This window comes from Halichoerus grypus, chromosome 2, assembly GCF_964656455.1.
Source record: "Halichoerus grypus chromosome 2, mHalGry1.hap1.1, whole genome shotgun sequence".
Classification (NCBI taxonomy): domain Eukaryota; kingdom Metazoa; phylum Chordata; class Mammalia; order Carnivora; family Phocidae; genus Halichoerus; species Halichoerus grypus.
Window position 1 is genome coordinate 134,667,478 of NC_135713.1, and position 26,875 is coordinate 134,694,352.

Here is a 26,875-nt window from a genome sequence, read left to right on the forward strand (position 1 = left end):
GTGCTGACAGCCAGACTGTGTTTTATCCTCTGTTGTAGGTTTGTTGAATGAAAGAACTACTTCTCTCCACCATCTGGTTTGCCTTGAACAACAGAGAAGCTTTGATCGCAAGCTATCTGATGGCTGCCACATCTAGAGCTACCACAGGATTTTTCCAGACACTTGCACCCCAAACAGAGTCCTGGGGCACCTGGAGGCTATACCTGGCCTTTAGTGTTCTCACCTCTAGTGAAGCTTAGTTCCCTGCATATGACATGGTTGATAGAAACTGCTGGGTGAGTCAAGAGGTGTTACCATCTGGGAAACATGAAAACATGGGATGGACAGAAGAAAAGAATAAACCAGAGAGAAAAAGAGAGGAAGAGCCAGGAGAAATAGAAAAGCTGTTTTCAGGAGAAAAAAAAAATTACTTTTTTAGTAAAAGTGTTCAATCCTATCATCCTATGACAACAGTCAGATTTGTGACAATAGACCAGGCACACTGCACTTATCTCTGCATGGCTTTACCCTAAGTGGAATCACACTGCCAAGCTGTGATGCTTTTCTCAAGTGAGACTTTAATTAACATCATAGTACCAGCCCAGGCTTGCTACTGTTTGATCCAAGTCTGCAAGCCAGAAAAGAACAATGCAGGCAGATGGAGTGTGATTTCAGTTGAGCTCTCTCTGAGCCTAAGCAGAACAGACTTTTCTTACATCATGTTAACTCTGTGACTCAAATCTTTGGAAAGCTTCTTCATGTTCCCTAGACACGAAGCGCTGGAACTCGGTAAAAACTCCATGGAGGTCAGAGGGCAACCAAGCTCTAGGGTAAGCTTCTATCTGCAAATGTTTTCCAACTTCCTGGTCCAAGTCTTCTGAATAATGATCAGGATAAAACAGAAGACCCTCTGTTCATGTATCTGGCAGGCCCACCACCAAGGGACCAACATCCCAACAAGTAACCAAGTGAGAGCACTGGGATCCATTTGAACAGGGAAAAGACATTCAGATTCACATTAAAGCAAGGGCTGGACTTTGTTTTGTTTTTGTTTTAGATTATGGTCAGATTCGTGCACAGTTCAAGTGGAATAACACTCCCTCTATAGCCGTTTGTTTTCTCCCTGTACTGACCTCCTAATTTTGTATTTTAAAATTCAAGAGGCACATCATCTAACTCAGGCTATGAGTAAAGATAAAGCAAGAATGGGAAGAAACGCTCATCATTCTGTTACTCCTAATGGAGCTGATAGAACTGAAGTCTCTAGATGATGGAATGAGATCATACTTACCAGGAGAGATATCTGTCCTTCCTTAACGATGTTCAAGATGCTTTTCACTTTTTTCAGATGCTCACTCCTTTCTTCCGGGCCTTGGGAGCTGGTCCAGTTCACGCCCCCGATCGGCTCTTCTAGTTTGGGTTCTGTGGCTGCAGGCTGAGGATGGAAGGCCCTGAGCTGGCCGTCTGGTGTTGCCTTCTCGCGTTTTCGACTCGGAGGATCATTAAAGGTCTTGATGAGGAAGTCCTTAGTCTGGGTCTCGGGCTCATATGCAGAGCCACACTTCACCAGAGGCGGTGAGCTCTCAGACTCTTCCCCGGAGAGCTTTTGCTGCTCGCGGACCGCCGAGGACGCTTTTCTCAAGTGAGGGCTTTTCACGGGCGAAAGAACACAGAATGGTGTCATGTTAGCTGGTGAGCTCTCAGCACTTCCGGGGGAGCAGGCTTTGGCAGAAAGGCCATTGATGGTGGTGCACAAACCCAAAATTCTCTTCTCTGGAGTCACCTTGGTGAAAGAGGCAAGCTGTTGACTGGATTTAATGTAAGGCACATCCAGAATCTCATCCATGTCAAGGTCATAATGCTCCAGCTCCCCCAGCAAGGTGCTGGGCTCGGTGCTCTTACTTTGGGGACCACTGTCTCCATCTCCAGGGCTGAGCTCCTCGGGTTGGGGGCCTGGGTCGGAATCACCCCCTTTCTGGTACTCCACCTTCTGGTTCTTCTGGTCATCGCTTTCATTGTTCTCCAGAGTCTCTGGCTGATGTTTCAGCGGGGAAACTCGCTTCACAGGACGGAACTTACTGTACACATCCGCGATTCCTGTGGGCTTTTGCGTGTTTGTCATGAGAGCCGACACGTTGCAATTCCAGCTCGAGCTAGAAACTGTTTAGAAATAAATACAAGAGGAGAGTATTACACTGAAACGCCGAAGGTATCTTGGCCACGCAGGCAGGCGTAGTCCACTTACGTTATGCTCAAAGAAAGCCCCTGTCTGAGGGATGACTTAGAGAGACGTGTATCATACCAAACAGTTCATACTTACCACTGGAAAACAGTGAGGGATAAAAGTTATGGCCTATTGGTTCAAAATTAATTAAAATAGTATTCATGGAAAAGCAGACAGCTAAAACAAACAAACAGATCCAGATAGATTTTTAGGTTCATTCCCTGGATGGCTATACCTCATTGGAAGGATTAGGATACTTGTCACCACCTTGAAAAACAGAAATGGGAGGTCAGATCCTCTGGGTTAAATGAACTTCCAAAGTAGTTTGGGGAGAGAAGGGATGTACACACACACGTGCACGTGCACATGCATACATACATATATGTATATCCCAAAGCTTAAGAAGTCCCACATAAAAAATGGGTAAATTATTTAATATTGGGCAAACTGAAACTGTGACCCATTGGGTGACTGTCCACCACAGATGGGTATCCCAGTGAAGCATCACTCAGGGGCATTTCCCAGTGCTCTCTGGCGTATGACACAGCAACATCATGTATTAACACTTCACAACGGAACATGTTGTAAGAGTCAAGGAGGCCCTCCAATGTTGGCAAAGCTGGGAGCAGCCAGGAGGAGAAGGAGTTGCAAAGGGAGAGCGAGATGCACAGGTTGGTGGGCTTTTTTCTTTCTTTCTTCTCCTTTCTCTGCAAAGCTTAGATAAAGATTGTCTGGTTTGCCTTTGAGTGAGCATCTGGTAGAGACCAAGTGTACAGTGAAACAGCAATGCATCTGGAGGCTAAAGATAAGAACACCATCTCTCCCAGTTAGCCTCATGGAAGGCAACCCTGTGCCTTCTCCTGGTGCAGGATGACAGACCACAGTCTCCTCCCTCATGATGACCCTGCTTCCTCTCTGGGATACTCCCCTGACTAGACAGATGACCCGGCACCTTTGGAAACTTGTAGGCCACTGGTGTATGGACTCTTCCCTTTCCAATTACATTTATACCATCCCCCTTCAAAGGGGGAAGGTTTCAGGACATGCCCTCCATCTAGGGGCCTCCCATCCCACTCTCCTCTTCTGGAACAACAACAGCTAGGAAGAATTTAATCTAAAAGCATGTGCTTGTGTCCATTCTTTGCTACTGGACACGACCAAAGAATAAAAGAGATGGGGTATATTCAGGTCTGTAACTTCTAGGACAGTCCCTGGCTACCACTACTTTTAGGGGTGAAAGTTATTAAAAGTTCCCCAAATTTAGATCACTGGTCAATCTTGTTCCTATTGCAATGTGTTCTAAAAAGATTCAGAGAAGTTCTGGAAGTGAGCTAAGGAGGTGAGAGTAACTATTCTGAGACTGAATGCTATGTAACTGCTGGTGGGTGGGGTCTTTCCCCCCAAAGAGACCACAGTTTGCCATGGGCTTTTTCAGACGGTCTGCACTAAGTGGTTTAGTTCCGAGACCTTTAAAATCTATGAAGAGAATACTATGAGCTGTGAAAGGAGGCCTGGATTCCGTCCAGTAAGGAACAGGTATTAACAAGAATGTTCCAGAAGGGAAGGAAGGTATCTAGATGCTGTTAAGCTGCTGCCTCTCTTCCCTTTCGTTGGCTCTGGTTCTAAACTGTACACAGTACTTGGCACAGAGCAGACAATTAACAAATGCTAGTATTTGAATTTGAATCTCACTTTGTGCAATGCATTAAATCTCCTTGTAAATGCCCAAAGCGCATCCTTCTGAGGGATTTACGGCTTAATATCACAGGGGACAAAAGTCCTGTTAATAAACTCAGAGGAGTGATAATCACCAATGAGAGCTGGATTTTCGAAAGTTATTTATGAAATGTAAATATGCAAAGGCAAAGACTAATTCCAGTTGGTCCATTATAAATTTAAAAGATTTCCTATCCTTTATAGGTCCATTTTTCCCTAAAAATGTGAAGCTATGAAAAATTGTCTGCCAGAAATTTCTGCCAAGCTTTCCTCTCTTCCTTTCAAGAACACATGGTTACTTATTTAAAACAGCAGAGAGATAGCGGACGTAAAGTTTATAATGTGTAAATATGCCTTTAATTTTATCCATCAATTTTTCTGAAAAGCTTAAAATACAGTGGCCAACGTGTGTGTGTGTGTGTGTGTGTGTGTATACTCCATGACATTTCAGAGATACATACTTATTATTAGGGATGGTATTTGCTAATATTTTGCCAATTACCTTGATTCCTTTGGAACTTCTTGAAAATGTGCATCTCAGGATGTAATAAAAAAATTTTAAAGTCACATAACTTAGTGGACCAATACAACGAGTGCATTGTACCTATATATTTATGTATTGTATAAGGTCGCGGGTTCAAAGGGCTACTCTTTTATGTTGGCTTTATTTACATGTGAAATTTTTTCCAAGTGATACAGGGAAATGGATACCATATGTTTCCCAGCTGTTTTTACTGACAAGAGCCATTAAGAATGCTCTATGGAAATGAATTCTGTCTGAGTCTTATGAAAACACTTCTTTCCACAGAAGGGTCTAGAAACTAAAGAAGGGGCATCAACATTAGTCTTGTTGTCCTTCCTCTTCCTCAAACCTCACTCTTTTTTTAGGCTCAGAGTGAAATCTATGCTTTCTAGTCTGTGTCTTGTTGACCAGGAAAAAAAAAAAATCCCAGTTATGTGAAATTGATTATTCAAGAGAGTCTCATGAGAATGCTCCAATTTATTACTACGTATACTCATCTGAGGGGGAAGGGCAATTTTATGCTACACATAAGACAAAACTTTAGATTATTTCTCCTAAGCTGGGAAAATGAACATTTTAAGCACAACATAAGAAAAAGGGCTACTAATGATTGACAAGGTTTTAACTTCCAATTCTATAAGTCTACCCCAAATTTCATTTATATTGTTGTTCTACCCCAACACCATCATCAATTTCTAATAACACATGAAAACGAAGTTCAGACTATGGTTAGTAGAGAGATTTTGAGGCTAAATTTGTTTTCTGGAAATCATGAATAAAGGCCTCATACGTTAAGCTTTAAATCCCTGAAAATCTTATCTATTATCTTATTAGATCTTTACAAGCTCTATGAGAACAGGGTCTGTGTCTAATTTATCTCTCTATCCCTCACAGCACTTAGCAAATTGCTTTATATAAATAGGTTCTTAATGATTTTTTGTTGAATGGATTCATTTTTAACAGCTTACGAAAGTAAAACATGTCTAGTATACCTTAAAACTGTCTACCTGATTATGTCACAAATTTTCTGAAATGGTCATGAAGTAAATGCAAGTGTTTTTGAGGCCGACTTATAGGCCACGGTGATCTCTTCCAATCTAACTGTCATTGGAAATGTCTCTGAACTCCAGCAAGGTGGTTTCCAGTGGCCCGCTGACCATCCACACTTAGCCCGTATCTTCAACATTTAGTGTGAGCCTAGAATGGGTGCATATTTGTCACAGGCAGCATGTTCCAAAGCAGGGGTCTTACCCCTCCCTTCCCTTACTTGCTCCCTCCCTTTCTCCTACTCATCAAGCACACATGCTCTACTATCTCTTCTTTGTAATCTTGGCCTGGGTCAGATGACCACTCATGCAGTTTCCCAAGCAATCTCTCTGCGGACCATCACTGGCCCTTCTCTTTCCTTGACCTGCATCTCTCATCCCTCCGGGCACCAACTCCTGCTATGGCCTGATGGAAAATTTTTCTCAAATCTGGTCCCTCTTTTCCAGCCTTATTATACTAACTGGGCCACATGGGAACCTTTGCATATCCTCTACAAAGTTCTAGCTACTTCTCTGGTCTTCTTTTCTAGTCCTGAGTTATCCCTCTTCACATAGGTCTGATTTTGTCACTTCTTAGCTCAGAATCCTCAGGTGGCCCTGTATGGCCTATGACATTTCCCCCTATGTAGCATGCATATCCCTGCAGTATCGAAGATGGCACACAGGAACCATACCGAATACTCCTGACTTAGAGAATAAGGGAGCCATATGCCGTTCAACTCTCTTTCTCCCACCTAACTCATTCAAGGAATCTCAGTTTGGTGCTACAGTGAATTTATCTCCTCTCCCAAACTTACCATCTCCCTTTAAAATAATGAGACTGCAGGCCTCAGGCTAGGAGACTTTCAGGAGCAAAGAGTTAACAGGAATGTTTTATTTTCATCACATTCATTTTAATGATGACCTTGAATTGACTGCAAGTGACATTTTTTTTTTTTTTAAGATTTTATTTATTTATTTAAGAGAGAGCGAGCGAGCGAGAGCACAAGCAGGCTGAGGGGCAGAAGAAGAAGTAGACTCCTCACTGAGCAGGGAGCCCGATGCAGGGCTCGATCCTGGGACTCTAGGATCATGACCTGAGCCGAAGGCAGACACTTAACTGAATGATCCACTCAGGCACCCCTGACGTTGGTTTTATATTTACAATACTGATGTAAAGTTTCTTCTGAAAATAGGTATGTTTTAAAGTAGGACATTTGAGGAAAATGTTAAACAAATAATAGCATGAGTAGTTTACAGGGAGAGCAAAAATAATATTAGGCGCCTTTGGATTTAACACATATTGTGGAAATAATATTTAAATTACTAAGGTTTGGGAAACTGGCTTTCAGGATAGTAACTAAATTCCTTAGCATAGATGTAGCAGGTTTTTTTTTTTTTTACACAGGCATACCTCAGAGATCTTGCAGATTTAATTCCAGATCGTTACGACAAAGGGAATATCGCAATAAAGTCAAATTAATTTTCTGGATCCCCAGTGTGTATAAAAGTTATGTCCTCGTTATTAAGTATGTAACTGCATTAGGTCCAAAAAACAACGTACATACCTTAACCAAAAATACTTTATTGCTAAAAAATGCTAACCATCATCTGACCTTTCAGCGAGTCATCATCTTTTGGCTAATGGAGGGTCTTGCCTTGATGTAGATGGCTGATGACCCATCCCAGTGGTGGGTGCTGGGTTGGCTGTGGCAATTTCTTAAAGTAACCCAACAATAACATTTGCCACATTGATTGACTCACTAATGATTTCTCTATAGCATGTGATGCTGTTTGATAACATTTGCCCAAAAGTTGAATTTCTTTCAAAATTGGACACAATCCTCTCAAACCCTGCCACTGTTTGATCAACTAAGTTTATGTCCTGTTCTAAATCCGTTGTTGTCATTTCAGCAATCTTCACGGCATCTTCCCCAGGAGTAGATTCCATCTTTGCTCATCCATAAGAAGCAACTTATCATCCATTCAAGTTTTATCATGAGATTGCAGCAATTCAGTCCCATCTTCAGGCTCTACTTCCAATTCTAGTTCTCTTGATGTTTCCACCACATCTGCAGTGACTTCCTTCATGGAAGTCTTGAACCTCTCCAAGTCATCCATGAGAGGTGGAATCAATTTCTTCCAAACTCCTGTGAATGTTGGTATTTTGACCTCTTCTCTGAATCATGGATGTGCTTCATGTTATCTAGAATGGTGCATCCTTCCCAGAAGGTTTTCAGTTTACCCTGCCCACAGCCATCAGAGGAATTACCACCTATGGCAGCTATAGCCTTCCAAAATGTATTTCTTCAATAACAAGACTTGAAAGTCAAAATGACTCCTTGATCCATAGGCTACAGAATGAATGCTGTGTTAGCAGGCATGAAAACAACATTCATGTCATTGTCCATCTCCATCAGAGCTCTTGGGTGACCAGGTCAATGAGCAGCGACATTTTGAAAGAAATCTTTTTTTTCCTGAGTGGCAGGTATCAACAGTGGGCTTAAAATATTCAGTAAACCATGTTGTAAACAGATGTGCTGTCATCTGGGTTTTGTTGTTCCATATGCAAAGCACAGGCAGAGTAAATTTAGCGTAATTCTTGAGGGCCCTAGGATCTTCAGAATGGCAAATGAGCATTGGCTTCAACTTAAAGTCTCCAGCTACGTTAGCCCCTAACAGGAGAGTCACCTGTTCCTTGAAGCCAGGACCTGACTTCTCCTCTCTAGCTATGAAAGTCCTAGATGGCATCTTCTTCTGACAGAGGGCTGTTCCATCTACATTGAAAATCTGCTGTTTGGTGGAGCCACCTTCGTGAATGATCCTAGCTAGATCTTCCGGAGAACTTGCTGCAGCTTCTACATCAGCACGAGCTGCTTCCCCTTGCACTTTTCTGTTACAGAAAGAGCTTCTTTCCTTAAATTTCATGAACCAACATCTGCTAGCTTCCTACTTTTCTTCTGCTTCCTCACCTCTCTCAGCCTTCACATAATTGATGTTCTCGATGAGGCTTTGGCTCAAGGCAATGTTGTGGCTGCTTTGATCTTCTAATGGGACTACTAAACTAAAACTCTCTCCATATCAGCAAGAAGGCTGTTTTGCTTTCTTATCATTCGTGTGTTCACTGGAGCAGCACTTTTAATTTCCTTCCAGAATTTTTACCTTGCCTTCACAACCTGACTGTTGGGTGCAAGAGGCCTAGCTTTCAGCCTGTCTGGGCTTTGGATCATGTCTTTCTCACTAAGCTTAATCATTTCCAGCTTTTGATTTGAAGTAGAGACGTGCAACTCTTCCTTTCATTTGAACCCCAAGAGGTCCTTGTAGGATAACTGACTGGCCTAATTTCAATATTGGTGAGTGAGTCTCGGGGAACAGAGAGGCCAGAGGAGAGGGAGAGAGATGGGAAAATAGCTGGTTGGTGGAGCAGTGAGAACACACACAACCTTTATCGATTAAGTTTGCCATCTGATATAGGCGTGGCTTATGAGCTCCAAAACAATTACAAGAGTAACAGCAAAGATCACGGATCATCGATCAACCTAACACACATAGTAAGAATGAAAAAAATTGAAAAATTGTGAGAATGACCAAAATGTGACAGAGACATGAAGTGAGCACATGCTGTTGGAAAAATGGCGCAGACTTGTTTAACACAGCACTGCCACAAAACTTCAATTTATAAAAAAAAATAAAAAATGTAGTATTTGAAAAGTGTGAGAAAAATGAAGCACAATAAAAAGGAGGTATGCCTGTATTTATTTTCTAATTTATCTTCTCATCGAAGCACCCATCATCCCACATCACTAATTTCCCCCTGCACCCTCCATTGCTAAACTCCCCAATTCTGGACACACCATGTTCTTCCTTCAGTGCTCCTGCCTTTGGGCAAGATCCCTCTCTTCCGACAGTGCCCTGACTGCTTTCTCTGCCTGAGACAAGGCTCATCTGAGGAGATTCCCCTCAGGGGTTACCTCCACGGTGCACTTCACCTGACTCTCCCAGGAAACCGTTACTCCTTGCTTCTCAGCGCCCTGAGATATACTTGCCCGTACCTAGAGTTGGATATTTATGAAGCTCTTTTGCAACTCTTCACACATGCATGTCTCACCGTCTGTCTTGAGAGTTCCTCTAAGGCAAAGATTGCTCATGAACCTCCTTGTGTTTATAATCAGCCATCTGTCTAGCATAGCATCTCACAGATATGGGGGCCCAGTGGCTTATCTTTTAATGAATGAATGAATGAATGAAGGGAGGAGGGTGGGAGGAAAGGAAGAAAGGAATATGCTAGCCTAAAGATGCAAAGTATGGTCCATAAATATCAGTCATCTTGTAACAATGAGTCACCCTTGCCACATTTGGGGCACACTGTGTTGAATATTTCAAAGGCAGTGTTAGTAATGTACTAAAGTAAAGATAGACATTTAGAAGATGTGCTGCATATGGAAATATTTTCATATATTTCCTACAATAAGTTCCAAGCCTTGATTTCTTCATGTGTAAAATAAAAGGGTTAGACTATATGATTGCTAAGACCTGATCCATCTCTAAATTTCTATGACTATATGGAATGTCTACAAATAACAGGGCTCTCTCTTCTAAGTGACTCACTATGAAACACTATAATTCTTCTGGATCCATGTCTTTCAACAGATCCTTACAAATTTATAATTATGAGGCTAAGCTGATTGCTGACACAGAACAACTCGTTGGCTCTTGGGACTGATAAATTAGTATTTTCTTAGGAAGATAATGTACAGTTTGCTATTGCAATGGTGGATACAATTTTAGAGACCAAACGTCAATGCTGGCTCCCCAGATGCCTATTTATTTTACTTCTAAATATGGAGTTATGTGTCCCTATTAGAAAATTAGCTTTAGACATCAAGAAGAGAAAGAAAAGGGTTATGTCTTTAGGATAAAATAGTGTTTTCCTACTATTGACTGTAAAAGCTAAATGAATTCTATTTTCCATAAGAAACAAAATAATCAGTTTTACTCACAATTGCCTTAAAATGTACATAACAACACACTCCACATCTATAGCTACCAGAAGTCCAGGCACCTTCAAGGACCTACCTGCTAAGTTCTCCAACATTCCATATCCTTCTATTTTTACACTTGAGGGACATCATGAAAGATTGGGAGTGTCAGCATTAGTCATGAGTTTCTTTAAGCCACTGTAAACTTAAATCTGCAGTGGACCCACTTATTGCAAACACTTCAGGCTCTGGAAGGAATGGTGACAGGTGACTTATACCATCTTGTGACAGTGGGAGGAAGGGTCTGGAGTCTGAGGGTGGATGACCTGATGGGTGCTCTTCTGCACCATGCCCGGAGACTAGACTGTAACCTGATCCAAAACAAGGGTTGAGTTAACTCTGCATTTGGAGAACTGTGTAGGGCCATTATGTTGGGAAGAACCCATGTGAGGAATGCATGTTTCTGGAATGTTCCCATGGAATTGCTTGTTCATCTCTTTCATTGATGCCATAGACCCTTTATTGAGGGTATTGTGAGTCTGAAGGGGGAAAACAGAGCACTTTCTCATTATAAAAATAGCAACCAATGATTTATTTACCTTAAGACATTAAATACTATTGGGAAAGATTCACTGCTTTGGTTCTCAAGTTCTGACTTTAAGTGGCTATTGGTATCAGGCAGCTGTTGGAAGTGTCAGATTCACATTTCGTTATTTCCAGCTCTACCCACTGTTGTCCAGACTTGCTCATATAACTTTGTGCCCTATCTGTACCCATTTCTTCGTTCTGTGAAAACTCCCAGAAATCCTCAAGCCCTTACTGCACTAGACAGAAAAGATACTTCACCAAAGAGGCACATTCTGTCATGAAATCAGACTCAATATTTTGACAACTTTAAACCTTCGAGCTTTGAAAGCACAGTTTACGTAGAAGAGCAGTTGGTGGGTCTGAAGAAAGTCCACGGTTTCAGAGTCATTCTGTCATCCAAAAAATTTGCTGACCTTCGCTTTGCCATTAGCCAAACCTCTTGAGTGCATTAAGTCTTGTATTCACTCCAGGCCCCTGTTCCAGGCTCCTTCCTTTCATTCACTCCCTCCCTATGCTGAATTGCAGAGAGAGACACAGGACAAGGGACAGTGAAGAAGCTCATCAAGCAGAGAAGCACTGAAACAGACGACAGCTTGCTCTGGGAGGTATCTGGAAAGTGTTAGGAGGCCCGGTGTGCTCTCTGCAAAGTGCAGACACACACCAGTTTTAACTGAAGGTGGCGATGTTTTACAGTGTTGATCAACTGCCAAGGACAAAGAACACCAAGTTACGGCTCTTCTGTGAGGGAGAGAAGGAGAGGCAGGTGGAGGACGTGTGGGGGTGGGAAAATCCTTCCTCTCTACCCTCTACTCCCCATTTCTCTATTCTCCATCTCCAACTGCTGACTCCCCCCAGTGTCTGAGGATTTGATTTCTAAATATGGAGCTAGGTATTTCCATTAGACATAGAGCTTTAGACCCAAGAAAAAGAAAGAGAAGATGGGTATGCCTTCAGGGTATAAGAAGAGTATTCCCTCCTGTTTTCTGGTAAAAGTGAAATGAATTCTATTTTCCATGAGAAGCGAAGTGGTAAGTCTGTGAAACATGGTCTCATTTTTGAGAGGAACACAGTTTAAGGTCTGGAGGGGAGGAGAAAGGGGAGCGAGGCCTAGAGCTGGCCTGTGGCTTACTCTTCTCTTGACAGCCCTCCTGGGGTCTGTTCACAAGAGCTCCCACCTGGACCCTGGTTTTTAGTTACAAGGCCTCTGAGAGAAAGAGCAGGTACAGCTGAACAAAAGCAAAGTGCAGACAGAGGCTTTTCCCAGCATAAATGAATGGCAGAGTTACTTTCTTCTGTCTCCTGGTGCAGTATGGTAGACACTTCACAAGCACCACTATAAAAAATGGAAAAAAAAAAAACAAAACAAAACACTTCTGCGTATTTTACGAATTTCTCAAAATGATATTTTTTAAATTGGAATGTTCCTAAAATGTCCTCCATCTAACATTTTTTTATTATGTTATGTTAGTCACCATACATTACATCATTAGTTTTTGATGTAGTGTTCCATGATTTGTTCTTTGCGTATAACATTTTAAAATTGCTAATACCATATATTTGTGTAAGGCTTTCTAAGTTTCTGAGTACAAGGCCAAGGGTATGGTTTCCTTAGGGGTTTGTGCAACAACTCTGCAGGATGGATGAGCAGTTCTTGCATAGTCTCACTTGAAATAAACGAGAACTCTGGGAATTTTAAGTGTTATGTTGTAAATCGCAGAGCTTGCTGACTCTTCCGCCAACACCGAGGTTCCCTGACTCCAGCTTTCTTTCCATGACAGGGCATAACTGCCTTATCAAAACTACAATTATTCCTTATTCATATATTTTTTAAAGATTTTATTTATTTGAGAGAGAGTGAGAGCATGCAAGCATGAGTGGGGGAAGGGGGGAGAAGGAGAAGCAGACTCCCCCTCTGAGCAAGGAGCCCAATGCGGGACTCGATTCCAGGACCCTGGGATCATGACCTGAGGCAAAGGCAGACGTTTAACCGACTGAGCCACCCAGGTGCCCCCATATTTTCTCTATTTGGGTCACATATAGGTAATGGAATCCCAGAAACCAGTGGTAAAACCTGGTTGAGCTCATTTCAGATTCATGTGGACCTAAATCCCAAACCCTGCTCCCGGCCTTGGTTTTGGCAACCACTTGCTGAGAAGCTTCCGGATGGGAGCAAAGTTAGGAAAATGGTTTTCCATAACAACTTTTCTTAGAAACAGTTGAGTGGAAGAATTTCCCTACTTTGTTTATCATTAGTGGCATTAGCTTAAATTTAGGGTCATCTTATCACCGAGAATTTGTTCTTTCAGCTGCCAATTCTTTCAACTGGTGAAACATGGCAATCTCGTATGTAAGCAAGAGATACGGGAATATGATAAAGCTTGTTCAGAAGGGTTAAATTGACAGAATGCTAAAATACTCTTATAGGGTCCATTCATTCAACACATAGTAGCACATGGTTCTGTGCACATGGTTCTAGGGGTGCAGAGGTGAATGAAATAGACATAATCCCTGTCCTAATGAGAGAACCAGACAGTAAAGCAAGCATACAGATGAATAAGAAATTACAAAATGCAAAGTGCTTTGAAGGGAACGCAGAAGGTACTAGAGGACAGCAGCTGAGAAGTCTCATCACAGAGGTGACGTTTAAGCTAAGACCAGGGTTCACGAGAAGCCAACTATGTGAAAATCTGAAGGAAAACGTAAGAGATGAGATCATTTTGTGGCGATCTGGGTAGAAGGGAGCACATTTTCGAATGCCTAAAGTGGGAAAGAATCTGACAGGTTCTATAGCTCTTACATCTAGAGCACAGTGAACCAGGGCGAAAGCTACCAAAGATGAGGTTGGGGAAGGTTGTCAGGGGCCAAACTCATTTGGGCATTTCCTGGCCACAACAAAGAATTTTAACAGAAATGGGGTAGCCTGGGGGGATTTCACAGAGAAGTGAAATGATCCACTTTGCAAATTAAAATGCATCCTTCTTCCCACTCTGTGGAAACAGAGGGTGCACAAGGGTTAGTGATGAAGAAATGGGTGAGGACTAGTTCATGCTGTTAACCCAGATGAAACACAAAGGTGGCCTGTCCTAGCTGGTGGCTGAGGAAGGAGATGGAGAGAAGGGGGCAGATGGGCACATACTTTGAGCACAGATGACTCAGGACCTGGTGATAGGCTGATGGGGGGTGTGAGGGAGAGAGAGAATTCTGGCTGCAGTCCCTGAGTGGGTGTATCAGTAAACTGAATGCCCATGACTGAGGGAGCGTCTGAGGAGGAACAAGTCAGGGAATGGGATTCAAGGATTCCTCTTAGAATTCCACAAGACATCCAACATAGACATGCGGCCGGCACGTAAGGAGGTGGCTGGAAGCCCAGGCAAGCAGAAGCAGCATGTAAGTGACATCCGAGGCCATGACAGTGGATGAGCTCCCAACCCAGAGAGACTTGGAGACTGAGAGGAGAGAGGGTCCTATTGAATACAGAAGCCCCACTTGGATATTTGAAGTCCAAGTAAAGAAGGAGGAGGACTTGCAAAGGAGATAAGGAGATGTCAGAATATTGGTAGAAAAATGAGGAGATAGGTGGTATCACAAAGCCAAGAGAGGAGAATGCTTCCAGAAAGGAGTGGTCAATAGTCTCAAATAGGGGCCAAGAGAGAGGAGAGTATCCGTGTCAGCAGATGTGACAACGTGGAAGTCGTGGCCTTCCCTAGGGAGGTGGAGGTCATGCTGGAGATACTTCAAGTGAAGGAGGGGGGAGGGCTGGAGATGGGGGTTCCCCTAACTCTTTATAGTAGGTTGGCTGTACTTGGAAGGGGGTAGAGGGGGCTGGGAGAGGAAGGAACAGAGAACCAGGGTGGGAGTCACCAGAGGGGGTATTGTTTGTTTGCTTTTTTCTTTAAGAGAGGGAGAGAGTGAGCACGCATGCAGGGGTGGGACGTTGGGGGGGGGGCAGAGGGAGAGGGAGAGAAAGAATCTTAAGCAGGCTTCACACTCAGTGCAGAGCCCTACGTGGGGTTCGAACTCACAACCCTGAGATCATGACCAGAGCCGAAATCAAGTCTGATGCTTAACCGACTGAGCCACCCAGGTGCCCCGTTTGCTTGCTTTTTAAGACAGGAGATGATCCGAGAGTGTTTGTTGGATGAGGGTAATGACCCCGCAGAGAGAAGGATACGGATGGTACAGACACAGATAAAAGAGGAAAGCTGAAGGATCAAGGTGTCACACCAAATGAAAAGAAGCAAACGATCAGCTGGCTCATACCTCAGTTATGATACAAAAGCCAAAGAAGGGAGGCTTTCTTTCGCCTCGTCACACCTTCATTTGCTCATCCATCCCTCAGATACCCGCAAAGCTCCCGCGTCAGGCGCTGGGGATTCCATAATAAACAAGAGACACAGCACTTAGTCTACTAGAGAAAACTGATAGTAAACTAACATCATATTGCTAATAGTTTTTTGAGACGCAGATATTTAAAGAGGAGGAAACTATAGGGAGCTAGGAAATAATAGAGGAAGCTGGGAGAGCGGCGCTAATATCATCTAGGCTCAAACTGTCCCAAATGGGAACCACTAGACACCTGTGGCTCTTGAGCAGCTAAAATGTGGCTGGTGACCCACGTTCAAATAACAGTTTTGATGTATTGGGTTAAATTAAAGATATTAAATTAATCTCATTGGTTTATAGTTTTAAAATGTGGTTCTTAGAAAAAAATAATAAATCATGTCAGTGGCTTGCATTGTATTTCTATTGGAACGTGGTGGTTTTGGGAGTCAGGTAAAGGGGTCCTGAGGAGGTGAAGCGGGAGGTGGAAGAAGGAAATGTCACGTGGAAAACAGAGCACACTGGAAGAACTGAAGAAGGTTCCCTGATGCGGCAGCAGACTGTGGGGGGAGGGGGCATGCGAGGAAGCTCGCTGAACCAGGAGAAGATCACTCAGGGCCCTAAAGGCCACAGGAGTTTTCCACTCTATGTCTTGAGAACCCCCTTGGGGAACTATTGCTTGGTTTTGAGCTCGGAGTGACACTCATCACGGACACTGGGTGAGCACCAGCGTGTCCTAAATCAGTGCTCCTCAAACTTGAATATGCACCAATCACGTGGAGAGCTTGTTACAAAATGCAGATTCTGATCCAGGGGTCTGGAGGGAAGGTCTGAGAGTCTGCCTTTCCAAGCTCCCAGGTGATGCCCATGGTGCTGGCTCTGGCCCTGGGCCACTCTGTGAGGTGCCCCCAAAGGGTCTGGACTTCTGCAGTCACTCTTGACTCTTTCCGAGGATCCTTCAACTATGAGATTCTAGGATTGTTTCTATGACTTGAGTTTCTTTTATCACTTTTATTTTTTTAAGGGAAGAGTCAGAGCAAAGGAGGTGTGTGGACAAAGAGGGCTCATTTTTTTTTAAGATTTTATTTATTTATTTGTCAGAGAGAGAGAGCACAAAGCAGGGGGAACAGCAGGCAGAGGGAGAAGCAGACTCCCTGCTGAGCAGGGAGACCGATGCGGGACTCGATCTCAGGACCCTGGGATCATGACCTGAGCCGAAGGCAGATGCTTAACTGACTGAGCCATCCAGATGCCCCAAGGAGGGCTCATTTTAAATGGGAAGATAGAGTGCATTTAATTTTGGGAGACAAAAGAAAAAGGAGATGTTTCCAGCCAGAAGTGGGATGCTCTCAGAGATGCTATGAAGTTCCAAAACTAGTATCCCCTTAACACACACTCACACTTCTGCCTTGGATTGGGAAGACAGGACTAGGAAACCAGTCTCCCTTACGACAGGAACGAACTTTGGAGGCCATGCAAGGTACAAGGCACTTGGCTTCGGTATCACTTCTTCCTTGTCGCTCAGCTTCAAGTCTTTCCCTTCCTGCCTAAATGATGCTTATCTCCCTGCTTCCGAATTTGCATCCTTGCCTCCTGCACACTTCCTTGAAATCACTTCTACCAAGATTTTTGTATCAATTTTGAGGGTGCGAAACATGTTTCTCAGAGTCCAATAAAAATAAACTAAATCAGGGGAGAGGAGACTGGGTCCTCTTCCCCTAAGGTTCCTCTCCCTTTACATTGTCTCATTTCTTTCTTAATTCCCCAATGCTAGTAAAGTTTTAGAACACCAGGGAGCTGTGGCGCTTGTAGCTCTGGCTAAGGAAAGACAAGAAATGTGCAAATGAAGAGAGCAAGGGCCAAGCGTGCGATGTATTGATGCTCTGCTCCTTCGAGCCCCTTACGTTACTTGCAACACTACCAGAGTTTTACTTTTAACTTTTCAATAGCCCCCCTGCTCCTGTCTTGCCCCATACTGACTTGTAGCCTTTCTCTCAGAAACATAAGCTAAGTGTTAATGGATTAAAGGCAGAGATGGTCTCTCCCTCTGGACAGAGGGCGCAGGTGTATGCTTTCACAGGTAAGTTCCGGGCTTTACTCGACATGATGGCCACGCATGTTCTGTAGCAGCAGATAAAACTTTCCCTGCATGGTGATTGTAACCGAAACAAAAACTAGGCCTCGGGAAAAGAAATTCTAGAAAGAAATAGAGTCACATTTTGTTTTGGTGGCAGGATTAGCTATAATTTTTGCTTTTCATTTTTTATAATGAATGATAAGTAAGATTTTGTTAAAGAGAAATAAAAATAAGTGTTTCTCTTGATAACATTCTCATCTAGAGGTTTTGCTGTGGTTAGATAAACTGGGATTTTTGTCATAGGTGTTCGATTCTTTGCTGTCCTGGGTTGAAGTGTTCGTTTTTTTAATCGAGATCTTAGAAAACGTGTTTCCTTATTCTTTGGAGTCCATTTTGCAATATATCAGATGAGATGGAGTCATCAGCAGGCTTTTCAAATTTAAACTGCCCCACCAACCTTCACTTATAAGCTTTTAGCATTAAACCTTAATAAAATCGAAAATAGAGGGTTTACATATTTAGCATCATCAGCTATGTTACAGAAGGGTCAACGGGATAAATTTCACGTCAATTTACTATTTTTGGTGCTGGCTGAAATCCTTGAACATCTTAGAGAAACCACATATTTTCAAAGGTTTAGAGTTTGTCACAAAATCTGCATTCTGAGGGGCTAAAAATATAGCAAATCTGCAATGCTTTTACATCTACCACCAAAATGCCTTTTACCAGATAGATATCAGATACGAAGTTCAAAAAAGAATGGCTCTCCTTTACTCACTGTCACGCAAATTTTCGTCCATATTATGTAGGTATTAAAATTCGTTCAGAATTTCTTCTCAAACACATGCCGGGGCCATTTATTACTGTTGTATAACCAAGTTTTCTCTCCTTGGCGCATCTCGTTCTCGGAGGCCGAGCTGCATTAATATTTATCTGCCTTCTTTCATGAGAAAATTATCCAATGAGCTTAGCGGATACATAATTCCAAAGAATCACAAGACACTTAAAGCACCGTGAATTGAAAGGAATGTGTATTTGAATGTCCAATTAGTTAAAGAAAACTCGAAGTCAATGAAACTGAATCTGTTGGATTTGAATACCATATGTCGCCGTATTTTAGCCCTCATTTGGAGAAGACCGGAGGGCAGAGTTAACAGTCCCTGCCTTGCGCCGGCCCCTTCTCCTGCACGAGCAGTGGGGATTAAGCAGAGAATACTTGCGAATGTTTCACAAATAACTTCCTTGGAGACGTGCAAGTTTTTCACACATAACTTCCTTGCTGCTAATCCCTGCTTCGCACTAGTAGCCACACGTGTCCTTGGATGACAATTACTCAGTTGACTCAACTTCATAAGGCTCCAGAGTCAGCACGGCTGGTTTTAAAGACTTGCCAGCTCCAGGACTCTGGGCAAGTGATTTATCCTCTAGGCGTCTTGGTTTCCTCATCAATAAATTGGGCATAGTCATGGTCCTCCCTCAGAGAATCATCCTGAGGACAAAGAAGCTGTTTATGGAGGACTGGAAGAACACCTAAGAAATAACGAGGAAACCTCAAGAGAGGCCAAGTCTGTTCTCAAGTGTCCGATTTCTAGCTCTTCACTTCCCTCTCCTGCCTTCTTGTGGTCTCTGCAATACCTTCGCAGGTCTTTTCAGAACTTTTCTCACAGAAATGTGAAGCTCGGTCATAGTGCAGTGTCATGGGTAGAGGACAGTTTAAAATATTACTCCTGTCAGAGGAAAGTGCAGATTTCAATAGGAGTCAAAGCCTTCAGCTAAAGGAAGCGCACCTCTAGGGCACACTCGTGTGCGTGGGACAGCTGGTGGAAGGTAGTGGGACGCTGCCCCAGGCTTCTGACCACACTGCCATTTGCCTTTCTCGGACCCCACCATAGCGTGGCCCAGGGTCTAGGGATGAAGGGGGGTGAACTCTGGGCTGAATGTCTCACAGAGAGGCTTCCAAGGCCACCAACAGGCTCCTCTGACGTTCCTGCTCCTCTCAGGACACTTGAGAAACAGGCAGAAAGGACAGGCATGAGCGTTGTCTCTGAAGCTCACTTGGGAAGGCAGGACAGCTAGGTGGGGAGTCCTGGAGGCTGACCTGTGGGGCTGGCAGGCTCTCCTTAGACCACGCAGGGAGCAACCTCGGGTTAAGTTCTGAGGGCTCCACTTTAAGGAGGACGCTGGTCATTTGCAGTCATCCATGAGAGAGCAAGAAGGATGAGCAGGATAGACTTAAAACCATGGAGGGAAATTTCAACCTGGAGAAGACAAGACCAAGAGTGACTGCCGTCTTTAAACACGTAGGGGCACCTTGTCCAGGAGGGGTTGCCCTTCTCCATGGATCCAAAGGAAGAACCAGGGATGAGGGATGGTAATTTGAGGGACACTGATTTTGACTGAATGAAAAAATGAGCTTTTATGGATAGGCCGCGCCTCATGAGACTGTGAACTCTCTGTCACTGGAGCCGTGAAGTATAAGCAGGATAATTAGAATCCTCTTTGAAGATCTGATGGATTTTGGACTAAGTGATTATTATTAGTTTTTTTTTTTTTTTTGTCTTTTAAAAAACTTTTTATTTGTAAATAACTTTTTCATATGTAAATTTATAAAAGTGTTAAAATATATAATCAGCACAAAGAACACCTGTATAAATTTTATCCTTATTCAAAAATTTCTAGCATTTTACCCATTTACTTTATTATTTGCCCTCTCACATGCTCTCTCTCTCTCCAACTGGATGATTTTTGGGTCCCTTCTTCTGTTGAGAGTTACGATTCTACACACCAAGGCTTCTTTCCAAGTAATGAGATTTTAGAAAAATTGAAATCCTGCTGGCGGTGCTTTTCATGGCACTTAGCATAAAACCCAAATCCGCATACATGATCGATAGGGCCCTACAGAGTCTGACCCTGACCATCTCCCAGACCTCATATCTTCATTTTGATCACCCTGCTGCAGATTGGTTTTCTTTTTCTTCTTCCTCATACATGCTAAGCTCATTCCTGGCTCAGGGCCTTTGCACTTGCTAGTTCCTCTGCCTTCAGTGATCTTCCCTGGTTATCGACTGGCTGGGTCCTTCTAACACTCTCAGACCCCCGCAAGTGCCCTCCTCCAACTCCTACAAGTTATTCTATCACATTGCTTCAAGTTACCTCTTATCACTGGGTGAAATGATCTGGTTTATTTTTTCGTCACTCCCTAGAACATAAACATCATGAGAACGGGGGCCTTGTCTATGTCTTATTTGTTACCACGTCCTGAGTGCCTATGACAGAGAAATATTGTTATCTGTTGAACGAATAAATAAAAGAACAAATGGGCCCAAGAACATCTGATCAAGGGCTTGTTAATGCAAGGATGAATGGTAGCATTTGACAACCTACACAAAATAGAAATCGCTTAACAAACTTGAGAAAGATAAAGAGGCGGAGTATATTCTAAGTGACAGGAGGTTTGTGGAAAAGTTTTTCCAGTGGGTGCCCCATCCAAAAGAAGGTGTGGACTCTTCTCAGAGGCCAGTGTGCCTTCTGTTTCCATCTGTTTGAAAAGATTACCATAAAGATGGAAATTTGCAAGCCCTCCTGGGTGGTTGACATGGGAAGACTGGAGGGATGCCAAGGCTATTTCTACAGCTGCATGTCCTAGGAGTGAATCAAGAATGGCTCAGTTCTTTCAGAAAATAGCTGTGAAAAATCTTTACTATGTTGAAATTTCTTTTAAAGGAGCTCACAGATAATCTACAGTGATGCTACAGAGAGATGGATTTTTCTATGTGTTCTTTTTCTAGAATCACTCTGGTTCTATTAGAAAGTGGTTTGACGGCCTCCAAATGAAGTGTCCATGTGATTCCATTGGAGGTGTACACATGATTCCATTAAGAGGCCTGAGTCTTGCCCACAGGCCACAGGCATCCATTTCTTGTCAGGTCTAATTATTGCCAATGACCTTGAGCACTGGGTCTTTGCTCTGAGTGAAGTTTAAAGGCTTCTGAACTTGAAACTGCCTCCTTCTCAACCAGAGAAGAAATGTCCAATATCACCTATTGTGCAAGTGGCGAGAAGTCACACAACCTGGAGAAAATGGGATGAACCAGCCCCAGGAAAAATTATTTTTAAAAAGCTTTGCTTAATTCACTTACCTTGGTAAGCAAGAATAGCTACTGAACAGAGAAGAGAAATTCACCGCTTAATCAATGAGGGAGAATGCTGATTTTTAAATTTTTAAAAGGCTAATACCATAAAACTAAGTGAATGCCTCGAAATCAAGCTATCTGAGGGGAAGTGTATGCAATGGATAAGAGAACCCACTCCAGAGACAGACTTGCTGCGGTGTGAATCCCAGCTCTGCAACTTAACTGCTTGTGACTCTAGGCAAGATATTTAACTTCTCTGCTCTGTGCCTCAGTTTGCCCACCTCTAACATAAACATCGTAAGTACTCAGCTCATGGGGATTTTGGGATTAACTGAGTTAACGTGAGTGAAGGGCTTACCATAGGACCTCCCACACTGAGCACGATGCAAGTGGTTGCTATTATTTCCTCTCTCTTACTCCCCACCTCTAGTTAAAGAAGAAAATCCTGTATCTACAAAATAACTTCAGATACATCACCTAATTTTCATCCTAACCGTGCCTGGTAACATTGGCGGAACAAGCTGCTTCTTTATTTTGTAGACGATCAGTCTCAGGCTCTAGGCTGTACAGCTGATAATTGACTGAACCCCAACCTGAACTCAAGTCACTGTCCCCAGTCAACAATCCAACTTGGAACCTGGCGATGCCTCGTTAGGAGGCACATCCCTAGAGCCTTGTGGCCAAAGCCTCCGTTAAACACGACAGAAACTTGAGTGTGTTTGAAATTTAAAAAACAGAAACAACCCCCAAACACTGAAGCATTACTTTCACTCACAAAAACACAGAGATAAACAAACCTAGAAAGACTGATTATTTGCCCCATCTCATCTAAGTAAAATGTCAAAAGAAAGCGAGCCGTCCAGGAAACAAATAAATTAGCTTTGTGCAAGTCCTTTCAGTGAGAACAGCCTAGAATTCTAGTAGCTGTCCAGGTAAGGGCCATCTATTTATTTTGAAACACGATACACATAATCGGAGGATTATCTTGAGCCTTCCATAGCCCACGGTTCTCAGGATTCAAGCTACTATCAGAAGAGGTCCAGCTTTGGCACGATTAATGGCGATGCCTTACAGTAATTACTTCGAGAAATAATAAACATCCTTCCATAGTTTAACGCCATGGTATCGCCCCCATCGACATCCTTTTTCATTTTCATTTTTGCCCATCAGGGAGAGAAAAGGAGAGAGGCTTAATTTGATTTACAGAGGGAAAAACAATGCTGAATGTCCTTCTTTTTTTTTTTTTTTTTGCCAGGGGTGGGGGTTTGTGTAAGGAGAAAAGGTCAACCAGCTGGTTTTCATCTATATGCCATAATTCTCTGTTTAGTTTACACTATTAAACTCCAAAGCTTTGCTTTAATCTTAACTGTTACAGTATGCCTTCTTGCAGATCCTATCATGTCGCATCCCTGATAGGGTTTCAGACTGGCGAAGAACCATTCCCCAAGCTGGTCCTGGCCATATGGGTAGCGAATGCATCCAACATTTTTTCATTGGCGCCTGCATCATTATGTTTTGTCACCAATGGTTTCTCGGGTTTTCAGTAAATTGCTGCGTATACTGTGGTTTGGAGCTGTCGAAATGACAGCCTCCATCTAGCTGTATACAACTGCGTCCTCATTAGGGCCTCCCCGTCCTGTTAGCCTTTGGAGGGTGACCTGACATCTGTTTGCAGAGGGCGTGTGTGTAGGGGGGAGGAAGGGAGAGGCCGTAAGAGAAAGACAGAAGGCAGGAGCAAGGAGTGTGAGGGGGAAACAGCTCCCTGGAGTCCTCCACTCTCTAAGAGTCCGGGGCAGGAGGGGGGATGAGGAGAGAGACGTACCTGATCTGTCTTCGCTCTGCGAATCACATCTTCGGCACAGTTCTGGGATGGTCTTCAGCGACGTGACTGAGTACTGAATGGCAAGCCAGAGGACAAAGGGAAGAAAACGACACTTTAAAACGAGAGCGTCACATTCACTCAAATTGGCCAGAAAAAGCAAAACACAAGAAGTGATACTTGAGTACACCACGGATATATCCAGAAAGTCTGTCTAATTTTACCTGAAATGGGCTGCTTTAGGGATCTGGCTGCATCCCAAGCTCCACCTAGAAGCATTGAAGTAGATGCACATTAAAAGTGGCTACATGCCCCCCTCCCCACTTTCACACGCAAGGTGTGGCTAAGCAGACATTCTCTCTCCTGTTACTTCTACTACTGATGGAGGATGGAAGAATTTTCTGGCTCAAGAGTTTCCAGAAGGTGTCCAGAATATTTGCATTTGGAATCCAGGTGTGAAGAGCCGAAGAGAGGAGGCCCCGGCTTCCAGCAGCACCCAGGGCTGCCAGGAGCCTTACGTGTGCCCACGCTGGCTGGACTACGTAAAGGTCCCTCATGTTACCACCTGCCAGAGATGTCACTGGGTGGCATCTGTGAGCTCCATGGGAAATACCGGGGGAAATGTTATGAGAAGCAAGAGGAGCATGGTTCTGTGTCTGCAAGCTAATCTGTTTCATGTATAGATTAGTCCGAACTGAAAGAAACCACCTCCCAGCATCAACCCAGTACCAACTCAGGGACCAGCTCTCAGGATAACAAATTACAACATGAGGGGGCATAAAATCAGATGAGCTAAAACAAATGTAAAATCAATAGCTATGATTTATGGGGACTATGTTTGATGCCATTCCATCTTTCTTTAGAGAAGGATGTTTTAAAACAAAATAGATAGGATGAACTATTTCTTTAATCAAACAACTGTCTTGAATCACACATTAATCCCTAAAAGATGGCTCCCTAAAAATATCTTGCTCTGTACCTTTGAGAACGATGTTCTTATGGCAATGAGAATGTATTATAAATTACTTAGACTGCTGCAAAATTTGGGGGGGATTGAGAACAAATCTTTAATCTGAAAGAAAAATGATCATGGGAAGCTCATTAGGATTATTCTAGCATTACAAGTGAGGAATGTGTAATAAGGACACATTTGTCAATAAGAAGGTACTTTAGTTAGCTTGATGTTGATAAATGAAGCCAAGTGTCTACATCGAGACCCCCCAGTGCTTCCTCCATGATGTCAGGACAGCAAAACTGAGGGAGGGGCAGTGGTCGCTTGCCAATCGCCTGTCACAAACAAATTAAATTTCCAGTTCTTCCAAGTGAAAAATGAAATCTCAAATGACTAATTAGAGAAATTACTCTTACCTGTCTGATGCAATAATACCCAGTTTATGGTGCCCATTCCTTAGAGACTACAGCGCCTTTAGTCAATCTACTCACATACTCAGAAGGAGGGAGGGCTCTCAAACCAAAAATGAACTTAAGGCATTTTTCCCCTTTTGCTGTATGCTCTTTGGGGGCTGGGGTTAACATAGGTACAGAAGGCGTTTTTCTTGTTACTAATAAGGTACCTTACGTTCCTGGCCAAGTACAAGCTCTCCAAGGAATCTGGTAGCTTCTTGAGACCAGCTGGTACAGGTTAAATAATTACACAGTTTATAATTCAATTAAAATGAGGCCTTGTGTTTCAGCTGCTATGTGCCCCAGGAAAACACCCCTTGGCAAAGTCTCACCCCCTCTCCTTCTGTTTTGTTCTGTTTTTCTTCCAAGGCAAAATGTTAGAAAGAGGGAATTTAAGATGGATTGTGTTGAAATATAGTTAGTGATAAATTCAGTAAGGTCGCTCACTGGGCTTAATGATATATATTTGATTAACCTGGGTGTGTTGCTGTCTGCATTTTCAGCCATGTGCATCCTAACTGCTACCTCTCGCTCCAAAGTGAGGCATGTCAGAATCTCTGAATTATTAGCTGTACATTCAGCTCTTCCTCTGTGACCTCAAAGGTCCGTAGCATGCAGTAACTCGTCATGTAATAAGGTTTAAACTGGAGCAGCGCAGGTCGCCTGGTTGGTGTGGGGACTGAGTTACAGGCAGAGGACTAGCCTCGCTGAGCCCCACCCACTGCCTCAACCTCCATCCCGCGTGGCAGCTTTGCCTCTCCACCCCCGGCATACAGAAAGTCACGTTTGTGAAGTCAGACATCTTAATTCATTGGGAATAATGACCTTGAAGAAAAAGTCATACGCTGCTCCTGGTCATGAAAATTACAAGGGTGCTACAGCAATCTGAGAAAAAGATGACGCATTGGCCAGAAAATCAAAGTTCTGGATAACTGTAAGGGTATAGGGAATGTCGAATTCAGCAAAGACTCCAACCTACACTGTGAACAAATCCACCATCCTTTATAAAGACACAAGGAAAACATCCGTTTGTGTATTTGCTTCAGTAAGCACACACACTGCTCTTTGGATAGAACATAAAGCTTAAAGAGAATGCTGTATGGTTAGGTCATGATGGGAACTGTAGCCGTGGGAACACCCAATTCACAAAACCAACATGCAAAAACATTTTCATATGTGCACATTCAGGAATAAGCAAATGACCCAGGAAGTCTCCCTTACATAAGTGCATTGTATTACCATCTGGGAGCTGAAAGGGAGGGCTTCCCAGGCCCTCATCCCAGTGCAAAGGACAGATGGCCTTTCATAAGGAGTTGTCTGATCGCCAACCCACCTCATTCCTCGGACAATGGCCAGCTCCCTGGGCAACAACTACTGTCATTTTGGCCCTACCAGAACCAAAGCCAATGTGTCTTCCCTGTCTCTTGCCCCCAACCCATGCCTTTGTATTCTGTTCCCTTGATAGCTATTATTCTTGGGTGATAAGAGAGAGGGGGCTTGCAGATGATTCAGAAGCACCATATTTCCTGGCTCTGTGTTGCTCTAATTTATTCTTTAAAAAAAAAGTCTTCCAGAGGTTAATCCCACAGAAATAGCCTTTGTGAACCAAACTTCATTTCCACTCCTCTATCATGTCTCAAGAAAAGCCCCCACTATGGGTTGACCAGCTGCCTCCGCTTCTTCAATGACCCTGTGCGTTCAGTGTTTAGTTCCACCTTCTGTACCGTTACTCCAGGGTCCTGTTTGCCTGCAAAGCCTTCCTCTGGCCAGGCAAAAGCTACTGTTCTGCAAGGCCAGATGGTGCTCTCTTTCTGCATGAAACCTGGCTAACTGCTTCAGGCCTAAAAGACTCCACTCTTCTCTGCCTTTGGTAAAATACTGCCTTGCCTTGTGCTCTGTTGTTTCCTAGGTGTTAGTGTTGGCTCCCCCAAGTGCCTGAGGGAAAGGATGGTGTCTTTGACTTGCATGAATGCATGGCACAGAGCGTCTTATTAACTATTTGACTGAAATATCAAGACTAGCACATGTCTGATTAATCCCTGGGCATAATATTATAGATGTTCAAAAGAGCTCTTTCATATTTAGGTA

General features: G+C 43.3%; 1 protein-coding gene across 6 annotated transcripts in view; it reads right to left on the reverse strand.

Moving 5' to 3' along the window:
• The window catches only part of SNCAIP (synuclein alpha interacting protein), a 155,638-nt gene that overhangs the window by 38,924 nt on the left and 89,839 nt on the right, over positions 1–26,875 (reverse strand). For 5 of the 6 annotated variants that reach the window (XM_036071931.2, XM_036071932.2, XM_036071929.2 and 2 more), the window contains exons 3-4: positions 23,387–23,459; positions 1,271–2,139 (exon numbers count right to left, since the gene is read on the reverse strand). In XM_036071931.2, coding sequence (XP_035927824.1) covers positions 1,271–2,139; positions 23,387–23,459 — 942 coding nt within the window. The remainder of the gene's footprint in view (positions 1–1,270; positions 2,140–23,386; positions 23,460–26,875) is intronic. The other variant, XM_036071937.2, reaches the window with a different exon arrangement.